At 46.4% G+C, this 21,773-nt stretch overlaps 1 protein-coding gene across 5 annotated transcripts in view; it reads left to right on the forward strand.

Moving 5' to 3' along the window:
- plppr2a (phospholipid phosphatase related 2a) overlaps positions 1–20,588 on the forward strand; it is a 137,474-nt gene extending 116,886 nt beyond the window's left edge. For 4 of the 5 annotated variants that reach the window (XM_076988737.1, XM_076988736.1, XM_076988739.1 and 1 more), the window contains 5 exons: positions 13,672–13,792; positions 14,041–14,291; positions 14,784–14,960; positions 16,088–16,215; positions 17,300–20,588. In XM_076988737.1, the coding sequence (XP_076844852.1) occupies positions 13,672–13,792; positions 14,041–14,291; positions 14,784–14,960; positions 16,088–16,215; positions 17,300–17,408 (786 nt within the window). In that variant the 3' untranslated portion in view covers positions 17,409–20,588. Of the gene's footprint in view, positions 1–13,671; positions 13,793–14,040; positions 14,292–14,783; positions 14,961–16,087; positions 16,232–17,299 lie in introns of all 5 variants that reach the window. The other variant, XM_076988740.1, reaches the window with a different exon arrangement.
- Positions 20,589–21,773: the final 1,185 nt, after the last annotated feature.

A 21,773-nucleotide genomic window follows, 5' to 3' on the forward strand; every position in this document is an offset into this window, starting at 1 on the left:
TCCTCAGGGCACAGATAGGACACATCCAAACAAAAAGGCATAGGGAAGTTGGAAGCGGTTCTCCTCACACACACATACACACACACACACACACATACACACACACACACACACACACACACACACACACACCCTTTATGAGAAGGGTGTCAGTAAACGTGAAATATACAGCACCTGCTGCTGGATCTCTGTCTGCTAAGGCAAACTGAGAAAGACTCAGTCAATCAAACACAGAGCACACAGACCGGTTCTTCAAGATTCATCTGATCAAATACTGATTCCCCAGACAAGCATCCTATGAAAATTGCCGTTTGGTGATCTGTGAGAATCTCCACAGATCTTTGCTTCTGACACAGTTTATTTGATTCTCGTCCTGATCAGACCAAGGTCGGGTTTGGATCAGTTTGGATATTTCAACTCCTGTTTAAAGTTTAGAAATGAATCACATTAGTGATTCAGTGAGGAAACCAAACAACACATAACACATTACTCCATGAATGATTCGTTTGAGACAAATGTCCCTTTACTATTATGATCCTAAATCTGACCCAAACTCAACCAAGCACACAGTTCAAACACAATCTGAGCAAGACTGATTCAAATGCATGAAAGACAATTACTCAAAGTAAGTTAAACAGAAAAACAGAGCCATGACCCCACCTGAGCCAAGCACTGAACACAAACCCTTACCTATACTCAGACTCAACTAATTGAACAAAGAGCACAGATAGAACCTGGCCCACAGATCGAACCAGATAATCAAGCACAGAGCAAAATCATAAACTGCCCCTGACTGAACTGCTCACACATGAGGCACACGCTCATCCTTTCACAAATCCACCACCTGATCTGACCTATTAGGCAAAAGGTCTGCAAACCAAACGCAATGCGCAGACTCATGCAGGTCCACTAGAGGGTGCTGTGACACCCAGCTCAGCCTCAAGGTTCTCTGGTTCATTAATTGATTTCATCCAGCATAACTTTTATGCATTAATACTCTTTAAATAGATCCTTATCATATGTTATGTGACCAAACGGAGGACAGTGTTTGTGATGAGATAAAGACCTTTTCAGTCACTGACCACAAACACTCTTCGTTGGTTCCACTTCAGCCACGCCCCCTCTAATCCATTATCAAATCAAATCATGACCTTTTCAGTGAGTGGACACTTGAGCAATTAACTATTCGGCTCATGTGTTATGCATTTATGCATTGTCAGTGGGTTCTTTCCTGTGGCTTCTCAAGCTTACATTAATTCTAACACTAATTCTAATACATAATATACATTGACCTTCTCTCTCTCTCTCTAGATTTATTTTTCAATTCAGTTAAATTCAAGGTGCTTTACTGGCATGACAAATAATGGTGCTTTTGTATTGCTAAATTGCAGAGTTTGAGAATATAAAGGAATAACAAGGCATTATTATAAAGAAAATTATGATTAAATTCTTTAGGACGTTAAGTATTGCAGTGTGAAAACTAGAGGGCATAAAGGATTATAAACGTATAAAGTGACATCAAAGGTTCTTTCTCATAGTAAACTGCTTCTTCCTCCAGGGGTCATTAGGTCTCCATGGACTCAGAGCACAGCCTCCCTCCTTATGTGGGGAGTGTCTCTATTGGTATGGAACAGTGACTATAGGGGTTATAGAGCACAGCCTCCCTCCTTATGTGGGGAGTGTCTCTATTGGTATGGAACAGTGACTATAGGGGTTATAGAGCACAGCCTCCCTCCTTATGTGGGGAGTGTCTCTATTGGTATGGAACAGTGACTATAGGGGTTATAGAGCACAGCCTCCCTCCTTATGTGGGGAGTGTCTCTATTGGTATGGAACAGTGACTATAGGGGTTATAGAGCACAGCCTCCCTCCTTATGTGGGGAGTGTCTCTATTGGTATGGAACAGTGACTATAGGGGTTATAGAGCACAGCCTCCCTCCTTATGTGGGGAGTGTCTCTATTGGTATGGAACAGTGACTATAGGGGTTATAGAGCACAGCCTCCCTCCTTATGTGGGGAGTGTCTCTATTGGTATGGAACAGTGACTATAGGGGTTATAGAGCACAGCCTCCCTCCTTATGTGGGGAGTGTCTCTATTGGTATGGAACAGTGACTATAGGGGTTATAGAACACAGCCTCCCTCCTTATGTGGGGAGTGTCTCTATTGGTATGGAACAGTGACTATAGTGGTTATAGAGCACAGCCTCCCTCCTTATGTGGGGAGTGTCTCTATTGGTATGGAACAGTGACTATAGGGGTTATAGAGCACAGCCTCCCTCCTTATGTGGGGAGTGTCTCTATTGGTATGGAACAGTGACTATAGGGGTTATAGAGCACAGCCTCCCTCCTTATGTGGGGAGTGTCTCTATTGGTATGGAACAGTGACTATAGGGGTTATAGAGCACAGCCTCCCTCCTTATGTGGGGAGTGTCTCTATTGGTATGGAACAGTGACTATAGGGGTTATAGAGCACAGCCTCCCTCCTTATGTGGGGAGTGTCTCTATTGGTATGGAACAGTGACTATAGGGGTTATAGAGCACAGCCTCCCTCCTTATGTGGGGAGTGTCTCTATTGGTATGGAACAGTGACTATAGGGGTTATAGAGCACAGCCTCCCTCCTTATGTGGGGAGTGTCTCTATTGGTATGGAACAGTGACTATAGGGGTTATAGAGCACAGCCTCCCTCCTTATGTGGGGAGTGTCTCTATTGGTATGGAACAGTGACTATAGGGGTTATAGAGCACAGCCTCCCTCCTTATGTGGGGAGTGTCTCTATTGGTATGGAACAGTGACTATAGGGGTTATAGAGCACAGCCTCCCTCCTTATGTGGGGAGTGTCTCTATTGGTATGGAACAGTGACTATAGTGGTTATAGAGCACAGCCTCCCTCCTTATGTGGGGAGTGTCTCTATTGGTATGGAACAGTGACTATAGGGGTTATAGAGCACAGCCTCCCTCCTTATGTGGGGAGTGTCTCTATTGGTATGGAACAGTGACTATAGGGGTTATAGAGCACAGCCTCCCTCCTTATGTGGGGAGTGTCTCTATTGGTATGGAACAGTGACTATAGGGGTTATAGAGCACAGCCTCCCTCCTTATGTGGGGAGTGTCTCTATTGGTATGGAACAGTGACTATAGGGGTTATAGAGCACAGCCTCCCTCCTTATGTGGGGAGTGTCTCTATTGGTATGGAACAGTGACTATAGGGGTTATAGAGCACAGCCTCCCTCCTTATGTGGGGAGTGTCTCTATTGGTATGGAACAGTGACTATAGGGGTTATAGAGCACAGCCTCCCTCCTTATGTGGGGAGTGTCTCTATTGGTATGGAACAGTGACTATAGGGGTTATAGAGCACAGCCTCCCTCCTTATGTGGGGAGTGTCTCTATTGGTATGGAACAGTGACTATAGTGGTTATAGAGCACAGCCTCCCTCCTTATGTGGGGAGTGTCTCTATTGGTATGGAACAGTGACTATAGGGGTTATAGAGCACAGCCTCCCTCCTTATGTGGGGAGTGTCTCTATTGGTATGGAACAGTGACTATAGGGGTTATAGAGCACAGCCTCCCTCCTTATGTGGGGAGTGTCTCTATTGGTATGGAACAGTGACTATAGGGGTTATAGAGCACAGCCTCCCTCCTTATGTGGGGAGTGTCTCTATTGGTATGGAACAGTGACTATAGGGGTTATAGAGCACAGCCTCCCTCCTTATGTGGGGAGTGTCTCTATTGGTATGGAACAGTGACTATAGGGGTTATAGAGCACAGCCTCCCTCCTTATGTGGGGAGTGTCTCTATTGGTATGGAACAGTGACTATAGGGGTTATAGAGCACAGCCTCCCTCCTTATGTGGGGAGTGTCTCTATTGGTATGGAACAGTGACTATAGGGGTTATAGAGCACAGCCTCCCTCCTTATGTGGGGAGTGTCTCTATTGGTATGGAACAGTGACTATAGGGGTTATAGAGCACAGCCTCCCTCCTTATGTGGGGAGTGTCTCTATTGGTATGGAACAGTGACTATAGGGGTTATAGAGCACAGCCTCCCTCCTTATGTGGGGAGTGTCTCTATTGGTATGGAACAGTGACTATAGTGGTTATAGAGCACAGCCTCCCTCCTTATGTGGGGAGTGTCTCTATTGGTATGGAACAGTGACTATAGGGGTTATAGAGCACAGCCTCCCTCCTTATGTGGGGAGTGTCTCTATTGGTATGGAACAGTGACTATAGGGGTTATAGAGCACAGCCTCCCTCCTTATGTGGGGAGTGTCTCTATTGGTATGGAACAGTGACTATAGGGGTTATAGAGCACAGCCTCCCTCCTTATGTGGGGAGTGTCTCTATTGGTATGGAACAGTGACTATAGGGGTTATAGAGCACAGCCTCCCTCCTTATGTGGGGAGTGTCTCTATTGGTATGGAACAGTGACTATAGGGGTTATAGAGCACAGCCTCCCTCCTTATGTGGGGAGTGTCTCTATTGGTATGGAACAGTGGCTATAGGGGTTATAGAGCACAGCCTCCCTCCTTATGTGGGGAGTGTCTCTATTGGTATGGAACAGTGACTATAGGGGTTATAGAGCACAGCCTCCCTCCTTATGTGGGGAGTGTCTCTATTGGTATGGAACAGTGACTATAGGGGTTATAGAGCACAGCCTCCCTCCTTATGTGGGGAGTGTCTCTATTGGTATGGAACAGTGACTATAGGGGTTATAGAGCACAGCCTCCCTCCTTATGTGGGGAGTGTCTCTATTGGTATGGAACAGTGACTATAGGGGTTATAGAGCACAGCCTCCCTCCTTATGTGGGGAGTGTCTCTATTGGTATGGAACAGTGACTATAGGGGTTATAGAGCACAGCCTCCCTCCTTATGTGAAGAGTGTCTCTATTGGTATGGAACAGTGACTATAGGGGTTATAGAGCACAGCCTCCCTCCTTATGTGGGGAGTGTCTCTATTGGTATGGAACAGTGACTATAGGGGTTATAGAGCACAGCCTCCCTCCTTATGTGGGGAGTGTCTCTATTGGTATGGAACAGTGACTATAGTGGTTATAGAGCACAGCCTCCCTCCTTATGTGGGGAGTGTCTCTATTGGTATGGAACAGTGACTATAGGGGTTATAGAGCACAGCCTCCCTCCTTATGTGGGGAGTGTCTCTATTGGTATGGAACAGTGACTATAGGGGTTATAGAGCACAGCCTCCCTCCTTATGTGGGGAGTGTCTCTATTGGTATGGAACAGTGACTATAGGGGTTATAGAGCACAGCCTCCCTCCTTATGTGGGGAGTGTCTCTATTGGTATGGAACAGTGACTATAGGGGTTATAGAGCACAGCCTCCCTCCTTATGTGGGGAGTGTCTCTATTGGTATGGAACAGTGACTATAGGGCTTATAGAGCACAGCCTCCCTCCTTATGTGGGGAGTGTCTCTATTGGTATGGAACAGTGACTATAGGGCTTATAGAGCAGAATATCAGTTTTGTTTTAAGGCCTCGTGAGCTGGTAGTCCATAATGGATTAAAGCACATTCAGAAAAGGCCCATTATACACAAACTGCATACACCTCCCAGCATGCACCACACCTTCTTCTGACCTATCAGGAGTGCAGCACACTGGGGAATGTAAACAATGTGAAAGAGGGGTCAGTGCCTTCAGAATGAGCAGCCTGCTATTGGATGATCAAAAACCTCAAAGAACCGAATAAAACATCTAAATAATTCCTACGAATTGTTTAACAATTAATGATACTATATTCTTGAACGACTTTTATGTGTTAATTGTTAAGCTTCTCAGCAGGCCACATAGAAATATATTAAGGCCTGTCGCTTAAATAGAGCACTTTGCCTCCTCTACCTGGATTGTAAGTTACTTTATAAATATTTATTCAATTATTTTGGGGGTAACCATAGTGGTATTACCACTAGACATACATTGTTGATTTTTTCTTCACATATTAGGTGTCATTGTAGTTGGACTGAGGATTAATAAGAGTGTAAAGTGTAGCTAGTCTTTTGCATCCTTAAGAGCGGCACTATTATGAAACGTTGCAGGACAGAGCGCTAGCTGCCAGGTTTCGTGACCTAACAGATGCCCACGATTGTCCTGGACTGCTTTGAAACGACTTTGAATAAGTCATCCTGCTCACCCAGAGAGCGCGTGGCCTGCTATGCCTCAGATGGCAGCGGCTCTGGTGCCTCACCTAGAATCACACTGCCGTCTGTCTGCACAGAGCACGTGTGCTAACTAATACAGTACACAACATGGCTGTTTCTCTATGGGAAATGTGATGGCTAGTCAGATGGCTAGTCCTGTTAGCCTCAGTCTGGCATCTTCTCATCCCCCAGTATCAAAGCTCATTAATCAATCTTCTCTACTATACTCTTCAGTGCTATACTCTTCACCACTAGACTATTCTCTATTGTACTCTTCACCAATATACTCTTCAGTACTAGACTCTTCATCACTATACTCTTCACCACTATAGTCTTCAGTACCAGACTCTTTACTATTAAACTCTTCTGTACTAGACTCTTCATGACTATACTCATTACTAATATACTCTTCAGTACTTTGTAATGACTGATAAGATTTTTCTGTGTCTTTACCAGTTTCTCAGCGATCCATCAGTCGGTGGCCACATATTTGCTACATCCCATGTTTGATACAGCTACAGTGCTCTGTGCTTTCTACACCTCGTCATACCATTTACCATCTCAAACGGAATACAGTGTTAAAAGAGTTACGATGGTGAAATGCCTAAACATAATAATAATAATTCTCAGTGGTATTAAAATTGGCTAGGCAGTTTGTGCCACAGCTTGCTGTTAGGGTGTTGAATAACTTGGCATTGCTTTTGTGGTTTAATTGTAAACCACTTGGGCAACTAGAGGAGCTGATGTTAAACGGAAGTAAGACTCACTGTACGCTATCACATTTAACATGCTTAAACAACACTAATTAGATTTCAAATACGGAGATATGAAATAACGGTGCAGATGACACCTTAGTAGTGTAACTATGTGTGTTTGTACTAGCAGGACTCTGAATTGTACAACTAACTCTTCAGTTCAGTTAACTGTGGAACACCAGCAGGCCTGGCATGGCTGTAGGCGTATTTATGAACCAGTGGGAAAGCGTCCTACACACCCTAATAACAAATGTTTAACGGCAGTATGGAAATGTAAATGATAGTAGCATTCGTAGTAGTAGCACTACATGAAATTGTGTGTGTGTGTGTGTGTGTGTGTGTGTGTGTGTGTGTGTGTGTGTGTGTGTGTGTGTGTGTGTGTGTGTGTGTGTCCATGGGAGATAGAGAGGGAGAGAGACCACGAAATACACCAAAGTCTTTAATAACGGAGAGTGAGTGTAAGTAAATGGAGGGATGTCTTTGTCAAGATGGAGGACAGGAGGACAGACCCCTGCAGTCCTTCTTAGCCCAGATAAGTGTGCTTGGTGCTGAGGACATGAGTGCTGACGGTGCACCAGGTTCTCTATGTTGCTCTGACTCTGTGTGTCCTTGTGCCCCCCCCATGCCTGTAGGTGTGTGTGTGTGTGTGTGTGTGTGTGTGTGTGTGTGTGTGTGTGCGCGCACATGTGCACGTGTGCTTGTGCGTGTGTGTGCGTGTGTGTGTGCGTGTGTGCAATACACAAGTCTGTGTGGTGTGTGCGTGTGTGTGTGTGTGTGTGTGTGTGTGTGTGTGTGTGTGTGTGTGTGTGTGTGTGCGCGTGTGTGTGCGTGTGTGCAATACACAAGTATGTGGTGTGTGCGTGTGTTTAAGCCTGTATGACCTCGTGTGTGTATTTTGTAGGTTGCCTTTGTACCTCTGAGCTGTTTTTGGTGATAGAAATATGTGACACTTGCCCACAAACCTGCACACACACACACACACACACACACACACACTCATGCGTGCACACAGCTAATGAGGCTATTAGTCATTAGGACCTAATCATGTACTCTTTACCATCCTGTGAAAGTACAATTATCCTAAAATAAGTCTTTGATGGACACCTACAAACGACCAAGTGCAGGAAGTGATGACATATAATAACTTCTTTAGTCCTGTGTATGTGCAAACACACACACACACACACACACACACACACACACACACACACACACACACACACACACACACACACACACACACACGTCCTTCCTTGATTATAGATCTGGGGTAAAGCTGTGAGTATGTACATGTTTACATAATTCTAGATCGATTTATCAAAGCTACATTTGCAGATTAAAGTGTGGTGAGAATCTGAGCAACTTGTGGAGGTAGCTGGGTGGTTACGTGGGGGCTTCACACACACACACACACACACACACACTCTTTCTCTCTCTCTCTCTCTCTCTCTCTCTCTCTCTCTCTCTCTCTCTCTCTCTCACTGTCTTTCCACTTTGTTCTCTTACAAATACCGAAGCCGTTATCTTGTTCTCTCTTCGTGGTTTGTGAGAGGGGTTCCCACAGAGAGATGTGTGTACGTGACGGGGATGACTCACTCCAGTGCTGCCCCCCCAAACACGGAGGTCTGAGATCTGATGAAGCGAGAAACACAAACGGAGAAAACAAGGAGCAGAGAGGAGTGGAGCTGAGGAGACGTGATGGCTGAAGGGGATTTAATGGTTGTACAGAACAGAGATAGAGAGTGTGCAAAATGAAACAAGACAAGAAAGAGAGAGAGAGAGAGAGGGGGGGGGGGTTGGGTGGGTTGGGGGGTGATGCTTATCTACAGGAAGCCATGACTGAACTGATAGAGCACACAGGGAGGGGTAAACTGCGAACAATACCAGAGATTTCGCTGCAGTGCCGATGAAACGGCTGTGGCCCGCCGAGCTGTGTGCTGTGCGTGAGACGCCTAGCCTACACTCACGTGTCTGCTGTGCAAGCCACACAGGCGGATCACATGTTAGTGGAGACCTCCGTGAACACAGAATCAAAGCTGAAAACAGCACTCCATCTGCTTACTATTGATGTTTCTGTGCACACACCATTGCAACATTTTTGGGTGAGTTTTTAAAGAGATGATGGTAGTCGAATGCATGTTTCTAAACAGGTTTAATGTAAAGACCTAAACACTAAATCCAACACTGATTGCTGTTAGTTATATTTACTGATGGAATCATGTGAGCTAGCATAGGGTCTAGTGAAGCCAGTGAACTTCCTTTGAGCTCAGATGAACTCATTGTTATTTTCCGCAAGTGTCCTAATCTCTCCCAGGTCTTGCTAATTGCTAATCTCCCAGGTCTTGCCCCCCCCCACTAAGACACATATACTGTACAAGCACACAAAACATAAGCACACACGTTCTTGTCATGACCCAGACAGGTGATCGCCTTTCACCTGAGGTAAGAAGTGAGGGGCGGGGTTGAGGGGGATTTTGATGTATTCTGATGACATACAGTACCGATAAACACAGAACCTGATCTAAAAGAACAGTGTATTAAATTTAAACTTATAATAAATGTATTTTATTAAAGTATCTCCCAGAATAATGTCAGAACTTGGGGTTAGTGTGCTACAGGGACAGGGGATTTGTGTTATCAGTGCAAGGGATTAGTGTGTTTTGAAGATGGGGATTAGTGTAGCCTACTATAGGGCTCTGTATAGTACTATAGTATAGTACTATAGGGCTCTGTATAGTACTATAGTATAGTACTATAGGGCTCTGTATTTTTATTAGGGTTCAGTGTCACAGAGATCTGTAATGGATCCTCACCCCTGATCATTCATTACACACACACACACACACACACACACACACACACATGCCTGCATACACATGTACACACCTTTCTAGAGATTTCCATTAAGAACACACATCAAAGAAAATATCACACATTCATGCACTCAACAACAACAACAAAAACAGCTTTTTTGGACAAACGAAATGTGTTTCCACAGCCATGGGCAGCATCTGAGAGCAGAAATGGTGCTCAGACACCCTGCAGGAAAACTGACCATAACCCACCAGTCAGTCCAGATGACAGTGAAGGCACCAGAGCACAGCGCCCTCTGTAGGCCAGCACTGGCAGCTGCACCCTCAGTCTGGCCACAGCACACATGCTTCTCCCACACACACACGCATAAACGCATACGTGGCATTTGTCAAACGTGACCCTGATTATCTACAGGGGCAGTGATGGCACATGTCAGCTAAGGGCTCTAACTGGATATGTGCAGCTGACCTGTGGTTGACCTCAGACTAACCTTCACGTTCATTCACATAAACACTTCCTTCTCCACTGGTCCTTTATGGATGACTAGAAATGACAGGCCATGCTTTTGTTTGGAGTGGAAAAATGGGGACAGCACAATGAAAAAAACAATGCACATATATTCAACACACACTCAACACACAAACACTCAATACACATATATTCACATGAACAGGTAGATTTATTTATAACCTTAATAGGCAAGGGTATATTTTCAGCCACCATATAATCCCCACCTCTCTCTGTCTTTCTCTCTTTGACTGTCTCTCTCTCACACATTCTCTCACTGTGATCCTCTTCACCTAGCTCTCTACATCTCTGTCATCATGTGTGTGTGTGTGTGTGTGTGTGTGTGTGTGTGTGCGTATGATTGTGTGATTGTGAACTGAACACACTGTCTCTATCTCTGGATGTCTGTCCCTCGGTCTCTGGATGTCTGTCTCCCTGTCTCTATCTCTGGATGTCTGTCTCTCTGTCTCTGGATGTCTGTCTCCCTGTCTCTGGATGTCTGTCTCCCTGTCTCTGGATGTCTGTCCCTCGGTCTCTGTATGTCTGTCTCCCTGTCTCTATCTCTGGATGTCTGTCTCCCTGTCTCTGGATGTCTGTCTCCCTGTCTCTGGATGTCTGTCCCTCAGTCTCTGGATATCTGTCCCTCGGTCTCTGGATGTCTGTCTCCCTGTCTCTGGATGTCTGTCTCCCTGTCTCTGAATGTCTGTCTCCCTGTCTCTGGATGTCTGTCTCTCTGTCTCTGGATGTCTGTCCCTCGGTCTCTGGATGTCTGTCTCCCTGTCTCTGAATGTCTGTCTCCCTGTCTCTGGATGTCTGTCTCTCTGTCTCTGGATGTCTGTCCCTCGGTCTCTGGATGTCTGTCTCCCTGTCTCTGGATGTCTGTCTCCCTGTCTCTGGATGTCTGTCCCTCGGTCTCTGGATGTCTGTCTCCCTGTCTCTGGATGTCTGTCCCTCAGTCTCTGGATGTCTGTCTCCCTGTCTCTGGATGTCTGTCTCCCTGTCTCTGGATGTCTGTCCCTCGGTCTCTGGATGTCTGTCTCCCTGTCTCTGGATGTCTGTCCCTCAGTCTCTGGATGTCTGTCTCCCTGTCTCTGGATGTCTGTCTCCCTGTCTCTGGATGTCTGTCCCTCGGTCTCTGGATGTCTGTCTCCCTGTCTCTGGATGTCTGTCCCTCAGTCTCTGGATGTCTGTCTCCCTGTCTCTGGATGTCTGTCTCCCAGTCTCTGGATGTCTGTCTCCCTGTCTCTGGATGTCTGTCCCTCAGTCTCTGGATGTCTGTTTCCCTGTCTCTGGATGTCTGTCCCTCAGTCTCTGGATGTCTGTCCCTCAGTCTCTGGATGTCTGTCTCCCTGTCTCTGGATGTCTGTCTCCCTGTCTCTGGATGTCTGTCTCCCTGTCTCTGGATGTCTGTCTCCCTGTCTCTGGATGTCTGTCCCTCAGTCTCTGGATGTCTGTCTCCCTGTCTCTGGATGTCTGTCCCTCAGTCTCTGGATGTCTGTCTCCCTGTCTCTGGATGTCTGTCCCTCAGTGTCTGGATGTCTGTCTCCCTGTCTCTGGATGTCTGTCCCTCAGTCTCTGGATGTCTGTCTCCCTGTCTCTGGATGTCTGTCTCCCTGTCTCTGGATGTCTGTCTCTCTGTCTCTGGATGTCTGTCCCTCGGTCTCTGGATGTCTGTCTCCCTGTCTCTGGATGTCTGTCTCCCTGTCTCTGGATGTCTGTCCCTCAGTCTCTGGATGTCTGTCTCCCTGTCTCTGGATGTCTGTCCCTCAGTCTCTGGATGTCTGTCTCCCTGTCTCTGGATGTCTGTCTCCCTGTCTCTGAATGTCTGTCTCCCTGTCTCTGGATGTCTGTCCCTCAGTCTCTGGATGTCTGTCCCTCAGTCTCTGGATGTCTGTCTCCCTGTCTCTGGATGTCTGTCTCCCTGTCTCTGGATGTCTGTCTCTCTGTCTCTGGATGTCTGTCCCTCAGTCTCTGGATGTCTGTCTCCCTGTCTCTGGATGTCTGTCCCTCAGTCTCTGGATGTCTGTCTCCCTGTCTCTGGATGTCTGTCCCTCAGTCTCTGGATGTCTGTCTCCCTGTCTCTGGATGTCTGTCCCTCAGTCTCTGGATGTCTGTCCCTCAGTCTCTGGATGTCTGTCTCCCTGTCTCTGGATGTCTGTCCCTCAGTCTCTGGATGTCTGTCTCCCTGTCTCTGGATGTCTGTCCCTCAGTCTCTGGATGTCTGTCTCCCTGTCTCTGGATGTCTGTTCCTCGGTCTCTGGATGTCTGTCCCTCGGTCTCTGGATGTCTGTCCCTTTGTCTCTGGATGTCTGTCTCCCTGTCTCTGGATGTCTGTCCCTCAGTCTCTGATTGTCTAGTTGCTGATGTCTGGCCCTGCTTTGCACTTGATGTTAGTGCAGCTTTTACATCCTGTTCTGGTACTTTTGCTATGATGATGGTCCAATTGAATTCTGACAATAACTGATTCATTTTTCTCACAGACATTTAGAGGATATTGTGACAACAGTCCAGTCATGGACACTTTAAAATGGCTTTGCATGTTAATGTTGTGAACGTTTGTGTTTCCATTGTGGGTCCCTCACCATTTTGATTGACAGATCTTCATGCCGATTGCTTTTATGTACATGCCTATGAACTTATCTCCTCTGCCTCCCCCCGTGGCTCCTCTCAGCTCTGATCATTGCTCTTGTGCCAGATTATACCCTGCAGCTTCACCCACACAATTAAATAGGCCTCGCATTCTAAAGGCGAATGTCTTCTTATGTTCGTGCTCTGTTGCAGAGGAAACCCTTGAGACATACCAAACCACATTTATGTCTAGACACATGTAGTAAATAACTCCATTAACTCATTGAAAGCACACTGAATGTCCTCTGCGCCACACATGCGAGAAAAGACGCTAGCAGCACAAAGAGATGTTCCGGGCAAGTGAAACCATCTCCCCAAGGCCCTGCTAGTCACTGCCAAGGTGTGAACCTTCCTTACCACCACAGCAAATCATACTAACACGGTCGGCACGTCACGCCTGCTATTCTTAGTCTCATTAATGAGATGCCACTCATCACTCATCAGTGATCCCACCAATCACAGAGACCCTGGGATGATGCGTAACTGACAGGATGTATTTAGGCCAGACACATCTTTTCTACTATACACTTCTATATGAGTATAATGACAATACAAACATAAACTCGAATTGAATTGAATTAGCGTGTAAATATGCAGTCGGTTATTGTTCTAGATCTAATTGTTGATATCTGCTTTTGGGTGGGTGCCAGTGTTTTGTTTTCTCATTCACTGGGAGCTGAAGAGGTCCCAGAAAAACGTGTCAAAGCTACAGCGTTCCTGACTGCTAAGGGCTGTAACGCAGATTCTGAAGCATGGAGCAGTATTTGATGAGGTCGTTCTCAGGATTCATGACGACGTGTTTCTGTGTGTATCTCGCAGATCCTGGCTGGAGAGCTGATGGCATTCTTTATGAGGTCAGAGGGCACACAGGAGAAGACCATCGTTACAGCAGATTGCTGCTACTTCAACCCTCTGCTGAGACGAATCATACGTTTCTTAGGTAACAGAGCAGAAGCAAATGGGGAGCATTTGATGTTTAGTTAAAGAGTTCCTCCATAAAATTCTTAGAGGAACACGCACACATCCGACCCTACACACGTATCTACAGTATATATGCGACAGCCGGCTGACGTACCACACCTGAGCAGTGAGCGTTAAACATGGTTTAAAAAAAGTTAAAGGTTAAGAATGACCTCAAAGTCCATCAGGTCCAATTATGAGATGGTAACTCTCGGTTCTTTACCACAGGTGTCTACTCCTTTGGCCTCTTCACTACCACCATCTTCGCCAACGCCGGGCAGGTGGTCACAGGAAACCAGACGCCTCACTTCCTGTCAGCGTGCCGGCCGAACTACACGGCACTGGGCTGCCAGTCGAGTCTTCAGTACATCACAGAGCGCCGAGCGTGCACGGGGAACCCCCTCATCGTGGCGTCGGCTCGCAAATCCTTCCCCTCCAAGGACGCGGCACTGAGTGTCTACTCAGCTGTGTACACGGTGGTGAGTGTCTACTCAGCTGTGTACACGGTGGTGAGTGTCTGCCCAGACGTGTGCACGGTGGTGAACGTCTGCCCGGACGTGTCCACGGTGGTCAACGTCTGCTCGGACGTGTGCATGGTGGTGAACGTCTGCTCGGACATGTCCACGGTGGTGAACGTCATCATAATGCAGCTCCATGCAGCACCACCTGCCATTAAAACCACTGCAGAACTATTCAAGTTCAAAGCAATTTCAAGTGTTCCAAATGAGCTGGTAATTCACTGAAAGCCCACTTTGCCCTATTCAGTGTGGGACGGTCCTGATACATCCATTCACTGGCCAGTCTTGTTTCTGGAAGATGAAACCGACATTTGCAAGCATAGGGTTTAATTATAATAAGACACATTTCTGCTTCTGAAAAGTTCTTGTTGGGAGATGAGGGGACAAAGTTGTTGGGAGAAGAATGGTTCGATTGGGTGGCAAACGTCTGACACTGTGTGTGCATGTCCTCAGATGTACGTGACGCTGGTGTTCAGGACGAAAGGTACGCGTCTCACGAAGCCAACCGTCAGCCTGACCCTGCTGTGTCTGGCCGTACTGGTGGGGGTGGTGAGGGTGGCCGAGTACCGCAACCATTGGTCGGACGTCCTGGCCGGATACTTCACCGGAGGAGCCATCGCTGTGTTTCTGGTGAGAGTTGTCAGTGCAGCTGGGTGGGAGAGGAACGATCAGTATCAGGTGTGGATCTAGCAGAGATGTTCAAACGTCACAAAATACAAGTCCAAGTCTAGTCACGAGTCTTTAGGCTGGAGTCCGAGTCAGATCATGAGTCAATACCAGGATAAGTTCATAGACAGTAGATGGAAAATAACTGTTTTATATGTTACCTCGGTAGCTCCTATTGTCCGCTGTCCCCTATTATCGGCCACTTCCACGTATTTCACGTATTTTCTGTGTCTTTTACCACCAACACCGTTGAGTTATAGCTGATATTGTGGGACAAATATCTTTTCTTGAGATACTAGCATCAAAGTAAACAAAAATATCATTACAGAAAAAAGTTCTCATTAAGTCTTTGATATTAATTTACACACGTATAATTCCTGTAAAACAATAACTTTGGCAAGTAAAATACTTAAATTTGTTTACAATTAACTTAAAATGTCAATGGTTGTACTGATGTTTGGTTACGAGTGGCCACTATAATGTCGCTAACATAAACTAACCAATCCTGTCTGGGTGTGTTTAATATATTATCTGTAATTACGGTGTCTAACGTAACCTATACAAACGTATCCGGGTGTTTTCAGGTGTCTTATGAAGTCTGATGTGGTCGTTCCAGTGTCTTTAATTTAATTCTCGCATTCTTTACACGTTGCGTCCTTCGGTTATGTCCAAGGATTTAAGGCTCCACATATGGAACTCCAGCCGTAGCCATGGCAACCTTGTTTGATTACATTTCCCACTCGCAATAAGCAGTGTTGTGATACGTCATGAGATATGGAGCTGCGTCCCGAACAAACGTAAGCAATAATGTTAACATAAACACACAAAGAAAGTATTTTTCTATAACTTGCACACAGTGTCTGGATAACGGACTGACGAGGTTGAGTCGAGAGTCATTAGGGACGAGTTTCAAGTCAAGTCTGAAGTCTTTTTGAAGGAGGCTTAAGTGGGACTTTGACTCGAGTCACTCACTCCAGTGTCCATCTCTGGGATCTAGTGGGTAACAGATACTTTGGGTTGCCTCAGAATGGTTATTATGTTAACATCTGCCTCTTCTTTCTCCATCTCTCTCTATATCTCTCTCTCCCAAGGTGACCTGCGTGATCAACAACTTCCAGCATCCCAAGCCCCCTCCCCCGCCCGTGAGACCCCAGCGTCCTGAGTCGGTGCTGGGCATGCCCATGGTTGCGCTGCCCTGCGTGGAGAGTCCACTCGAAAAGTTAAGTGGGACTCAGGTAAGGGGCGGGGCCAGGTGAGCGGCAGGGCTGCACACACAGGGTGGCCAATCACGATCCCCTGCTCCCTCCGGTCTTGACCCAGTGGACCTCAAAAAAGAACTGCTAAGCTCTTCCTACCCCACCTGACCACCACCACCACCACCCACAGCCTCAGTGCCAGCCCCAGCACACTGCCGCCGTCCTCCTGTTGGGCCAGTTCTTCACTGGCAGAGGGAGACTATGTTTTCTAGACCTCAAGTGACATGACCCTTAATTGAATGCTAAATGTGGCTGCTGTCTGTAGGGGAGGGTCTTTCAGAAGCAGTGGTCACTGTAGAATGGGACTACCACTGCATGTGACTACACTGCCCTACACTGTGACTAAACTGCACTACAGACCACCCTACAGACCACCCTACAGACAGCCCTAAAGACAGCCCTACAGACCACCCTACAGACTGCCCTACAGCCCCTTCATTCCCTAGTGTCAGAGCTGCAACTTAAAGTCATTGGATCCGAAGCCTTTATACTGCAGAGGCTTGAGAAATCATACTTGAATGAATGCTCGCGGAGAATCTTTGAGGATGATTCATTTCTGCTGTCAAATGCCGTGAAATCAGCATTTTCTGCTGACTGTGGTGGGGGTTTGGTCGGCCTGCATCAGCGTTTTCCCCTGATCTTGATGTAATTGCTCAAGAGGCTGGAGGAGTCAGTGTGTGGAGGAGGTGTGCTTTAATTAAAACCATATGGCAAGATTAGTGTCTCTCACAGCGTTCCACCTCACAGCGTTCCACCTTTCCTTCTGATCCTTCTTTGGCTTGTAGTCTGTCCATTTAGCCACTCTGCTGAACACCATCTCTCTTCCCTCAGATCACATTTCTGTCTCCTCTGTTAATCGCCACAGTCACTTCTTTGTTTTTTTTTTTCCCGTCTCTGCCTGTCTTTGGGTCTGTATCTCCCTCCGCTGTTCTCTTGTTTCCATCTTTCTGTCTTGCTCTCCTCCCCTCTCTCTCCCTCGTTTTTTCTCACGCTCTCTCTCTCTCTCTCTCTCTCTCTCTCTCTCCCTCTCTCTCTCCATCCTTGCAGACTCCGCGGGGATCTCCATTCACTGAGATCACATGACCATCAGCCCTACCGGTTCCCCTCCACCCCCGATGTCCTCATACCGTCTCGCTCCATTTCCAGCGAAGTCTAGACGGGCCGCCCGAGCGTGCCGCCCACCCCGCCGGACGCAGCGCTGCCCTCTACCGCTCCTACTCCACGCAGGTCTAGACCCGCTTCCTCCTCACCAGCTCCTCCACACCCTCAACCCCCCCCCCCCCCTCCACCCTTCCACTCCTCCACCGCTCCCCCGCCCCTCCCACGACCCCATCGGGGACTCCCCGCGCCCCACTCACCCAAACCAGGTGCGGCAGGACGTGCCGTGGACGTACGGTGCTTCGGGAAACACTTGGCCGGAGAGCCCAGGCAGAGTCAGAGCTCTGAAGCCACTAGGGGTGTTTGAGCAGCGCGCCGAAGCCTTTAGAACATCAGAAACACCTCCGGCCCGTTCTGCACACACCCAGTCCAATTCCCAGGGGATCCAGTGGAGCCCTGTCCAGTACATCTCCTGGGTCCAGGACGCCAGAGAGCAACGACCAGTAGCACAGTGTCTGCTGAGCTTCTTATGGTTTATATTCACAGTGTGTCTGAAGAGCCACGTTCACCCTGTGTTCTTATCCATATGTTCAACGCACATAATGTGGCTTTTGTTTGGATTTAAACAACTGTGCCAGCAAACCTGGACTCAAATGGACTGGACGTTTGGAGGGCGTTTTTCAGTCCTCAGAACGTAAACCCAGAGACACTCAAATCAGCTGTCAGAACCGCTGTTGTCGATGTACCACCACGTTTGAGGATGCTTTGAAGAGTAAAGGCCTGTGCGTTTATGCCGAGCTCTGGCTGCCAGCTACCAGCTCATTGCCCGTGTCCTTTTAACACATCAGAAGCAGGACAGCTTCAGGGTATGAGCTCACGGAGGACGTCGGCCCGCAAGCAAACGTCCCTCCTGTCCCAGCCAGCGAGTCTGGACCCAGGTCCTCTCCCAACACTTGTCTATCTCCCCCAGGGCCTTGTGGACCTGACGTTTTTGCAGTTATGACAGTATTCCAATGCTATGGCATGCCTCCAGACACACACGCACGCACGTACGCACGCACACACACACACACACACACACACGGCAGAAATGCTGTAAGACTGAATACCCATTTACATGTTACAGAGATCAAAAGCCAATACTGCATGGCTTCTCAGGAGAACACATCAAACTCGAGCTCATCAAAGGGATTTTAACATGTCGTCTCATTTGGTGCAATTGCAAACACCATGAGCTGTCAGTCATGTGTTAGAATTGAAATATGTTGTTTAGGAGAAAGATTTTCACATCTAGTACTGCTATCACTTTAACTGGTGAGACTTGCCATGATTCTGTATTCGTAGTTTATACTAAGTGATTATTCTGGATAGCACTGGAACGGATTAATGTGGGCAGATTAACACCAGCAATCCTACTGCAAGAGGAATTTATGCTGGCTTTTTTCACTTATTCCTTTGATTGAAGATTTTACATGATTTGTGTGTAAAAAATAGGCATTCTTCTAACAGCACTGTCTTCAAGTGCAGTATGAGTTTGGGCACGTCTCATTTGAGTTTGGGCACGTCTCATTTGAGTTTGGGCACATCTCATTTGAGTTTGGGCACGTCTCATTTGAGTTTGAGCATGTCTCATTTGAATTTGGGCACGACTCATTTGAGTTTGGGCACGTCTCATTTGAGTTTGGGCACGTCTCATTTGAATTTGGGCATGACTCATTTGAGTTTGGGCACGTCTCATTTGAATTTGGGCCCATCTCATTTGAGTTTGGGCATGTCTCATTTGAGTTTGGGCACGGCTCATTTGAGTTTGGGCACGGCTCATTTGAGTTTGGGCACATCTCATTTGAGTTTGGGCAAGTCTCATTTGAGTTTGGGCACGTCTCATTTGAATTTGGGCACGACTCATTTCAGTTTGGGCACGTCTCATTTGAGTTTGGGCACATCTCATTTGAATTTGTTCATGACTCATTTGAGTTTGGTCACATCTCATTTGAGTTTGGTCACGTCTCATTTGAATTTGGGCACGTCTCATTTGAATTTGGGCACGTCTCATTTGAGTTTGGGCACGTCTCATTTGAATTTGGGCCCATCTCATTTGAGTTTGGGCACATCTCATTTGAATTTGGGCACGTCTCATTTGAGTTTGGGCACATCTCATTTGAATTCGGGCCCATCTCATTTGAGTTTGGGCACGGCTCATTTGAGTTTGGGCACGTCTCATTTGCATTCTGATTTCGTGTTTCCTCCAGCTGCTTCATATTTCAAGCACCTTCCCAAGTCTTCTTTGCTCATGTTCTTCACTGCTCTGTGTAAGGGCCCCTGTTTGCTGGAGCAGCTCTGTCATGCCACAAGTACACTTGCTCATGAAGAGACACACGTATACACACACGCAGGCCCCTCCCGAACACACTCACGCACACACAAGCACTTATGCACCCACATGTGCACACACAACAAACACGTTCTTAAAGACTTCTCACTTTCATAAAACATGTTTGTACATGTTTTGTAAATAGATCTTTTTGGTTAAAAAAAGAAAGAAAAAGAAGAAAAAATTAGAAAATTCATTTGCACTTATGTGCACCCACAGTTATGTTGTTACCATAGTGACTGCTGCTTATTTTAACCATGGAACTAATGATTGCATCTCTGCTTTGACAAAAACGAAATGGAAGGAACCATTTAAAATAATTCGAACGCAAAGATTTTCCAGTGTGTTTGCATATGCACATGGTAGCATCTGACCCACAGCCTGTGATCAACGCAGCTTTCTCAATCAGACACATTCATCATCAGATCCTGGGTCAGCTGTCCTGGCAACGATATAACTGTTGTGCTGTTTTCAAGTGGGCCTAACTGACATTGACTGATGTATCTGCTAATGGCATTTCCTGTAAGATGAAAACAACTTTTCGTTTATAAAATGATATCGACCGGACTGCACAAGCACTGAGCCCGCAGTCCCTCGATATCCTGAGCTGTGCTGTGCGTCCCTTTGGAGAGGTTTGGCAGGACGAGCGTCCACTCTTGTGAGCGAGGGGACACTGTCTTGTACTGTGTTCCCAGACCTTCGTCTGATGGGCTCAGAGCAGTTGGATGACAGGTGGGGCAGAAAGGATGCGGGTGCTAAAATGTTCTGAGGTTGTTACTTTTTCTTTCATGTCGTTGCGATATTTGTGCTGTTTTGTAAAGACGTCTGATGTGTCTGATGGAAACAATAAATTGGTATTGCAGTCCACTGGCTGTGGTCTGATTACTCTCGCATTTTATTCTTACTGCTGTCTAATGCAGTTATAATGGATCTCACTTAAAAATGGAGTTGTGTGTACTTCAAGGTTTTTCTAGAACAGCACTGCCAAATTAAGCATCAGTGTGTACAGATTTACTTACATAAACTGACTTATGTAAACTTAATGTACGCAGTATATTTTTATGATAAATACATAAATTATGTGATCATATTAATGTTTTATATTAGTAGTAAATGGATCAGGAGACTTCTGTGTGGTAATACAGCTCCCTCGTGTGGTGATCAAAAGATGACTTACAGCACATTAAAAATGAACATGACACGTTTGTGTTATCGTGGTAGTGAATTAGCTTTAAAACCATTTAAAAATTTACATATTGTCTATAGCTATCTTGTATTATTTTTAGATCTAAAAGCTAAGAGATGAGTCTAGAGAAAACCCATTTTGTTTTGTGTCATTCGGTTCAGTAATTTGCGACTCTGAGAGCACATCTTATGTAAGAGTCCTTCACTAGTATTCATCCTGCAGGCCTTGGTTGTACATTTAAGCTCATCTACGTCCAAATGAGACAACGCTGAAGTGGGAAAGCGTTTTTGCAACGATTACGTTCAAACTACGAATGTATTCGGTACTCGAGTGGAATACTCAAATCACTGCAGTACCCGAGTATCGCCAGTAGGGGGTAAAATTGCATAAGTGCAAAATTATCTCTTAGTCACAGAACTTATTGTGGCGAGTCGTGTTGTTTTGGACGCCTTATATTGCCACTAGAGGGAGCGAATCCTTCTTGATCACACACGGGCGGCTGTGGCCTGCACCATGGACTCATCTAAACCTGCCGTTTCTTTTGTTGCTGGAGTAAAACAGGCCAGTGTTCCGGGTATGTTTGGAGCACAGATGATCCGATTGCTCTTCGTCTGAAGATTCCATAGCAGATTATGGCTGCTGTAAACACAAAAAAAATTTTTTTTAAATTATTAAAGTATCAAACCTAAATGCATTCAGAGCTTGAATAAGTTCTTTCCCCAGTTTTTGTCTGATCTTTTTTCTGTGTTTCTGGTTGCAGTGCGACAAATGAATAACCCAAGCAGTACTGCGTTTGCTACAGTATCACAGCCTGAACGCCTCTGTGGCACCAGTGGTCGTGCATCAAACACAGACAATGTGTCCAT

This window comes from Brachyhypopomus gauderio, unplaced genomic scaffold (genome assembly GCF_052324685.1).
Source record: "Brachyhypopomus gauderio isolate BG-103 unplaced genomic scaffold, BGAUD_0.2 sc63, whole genome shotgun sequence".
NCBI classification, from domain to species: Eukaryota; Metazoa; Chordata; class Actinopteri; order Gymnotiformes; family Hypopomidae; genus Brachyhypopomus; species Brachyhypopomus gauderio.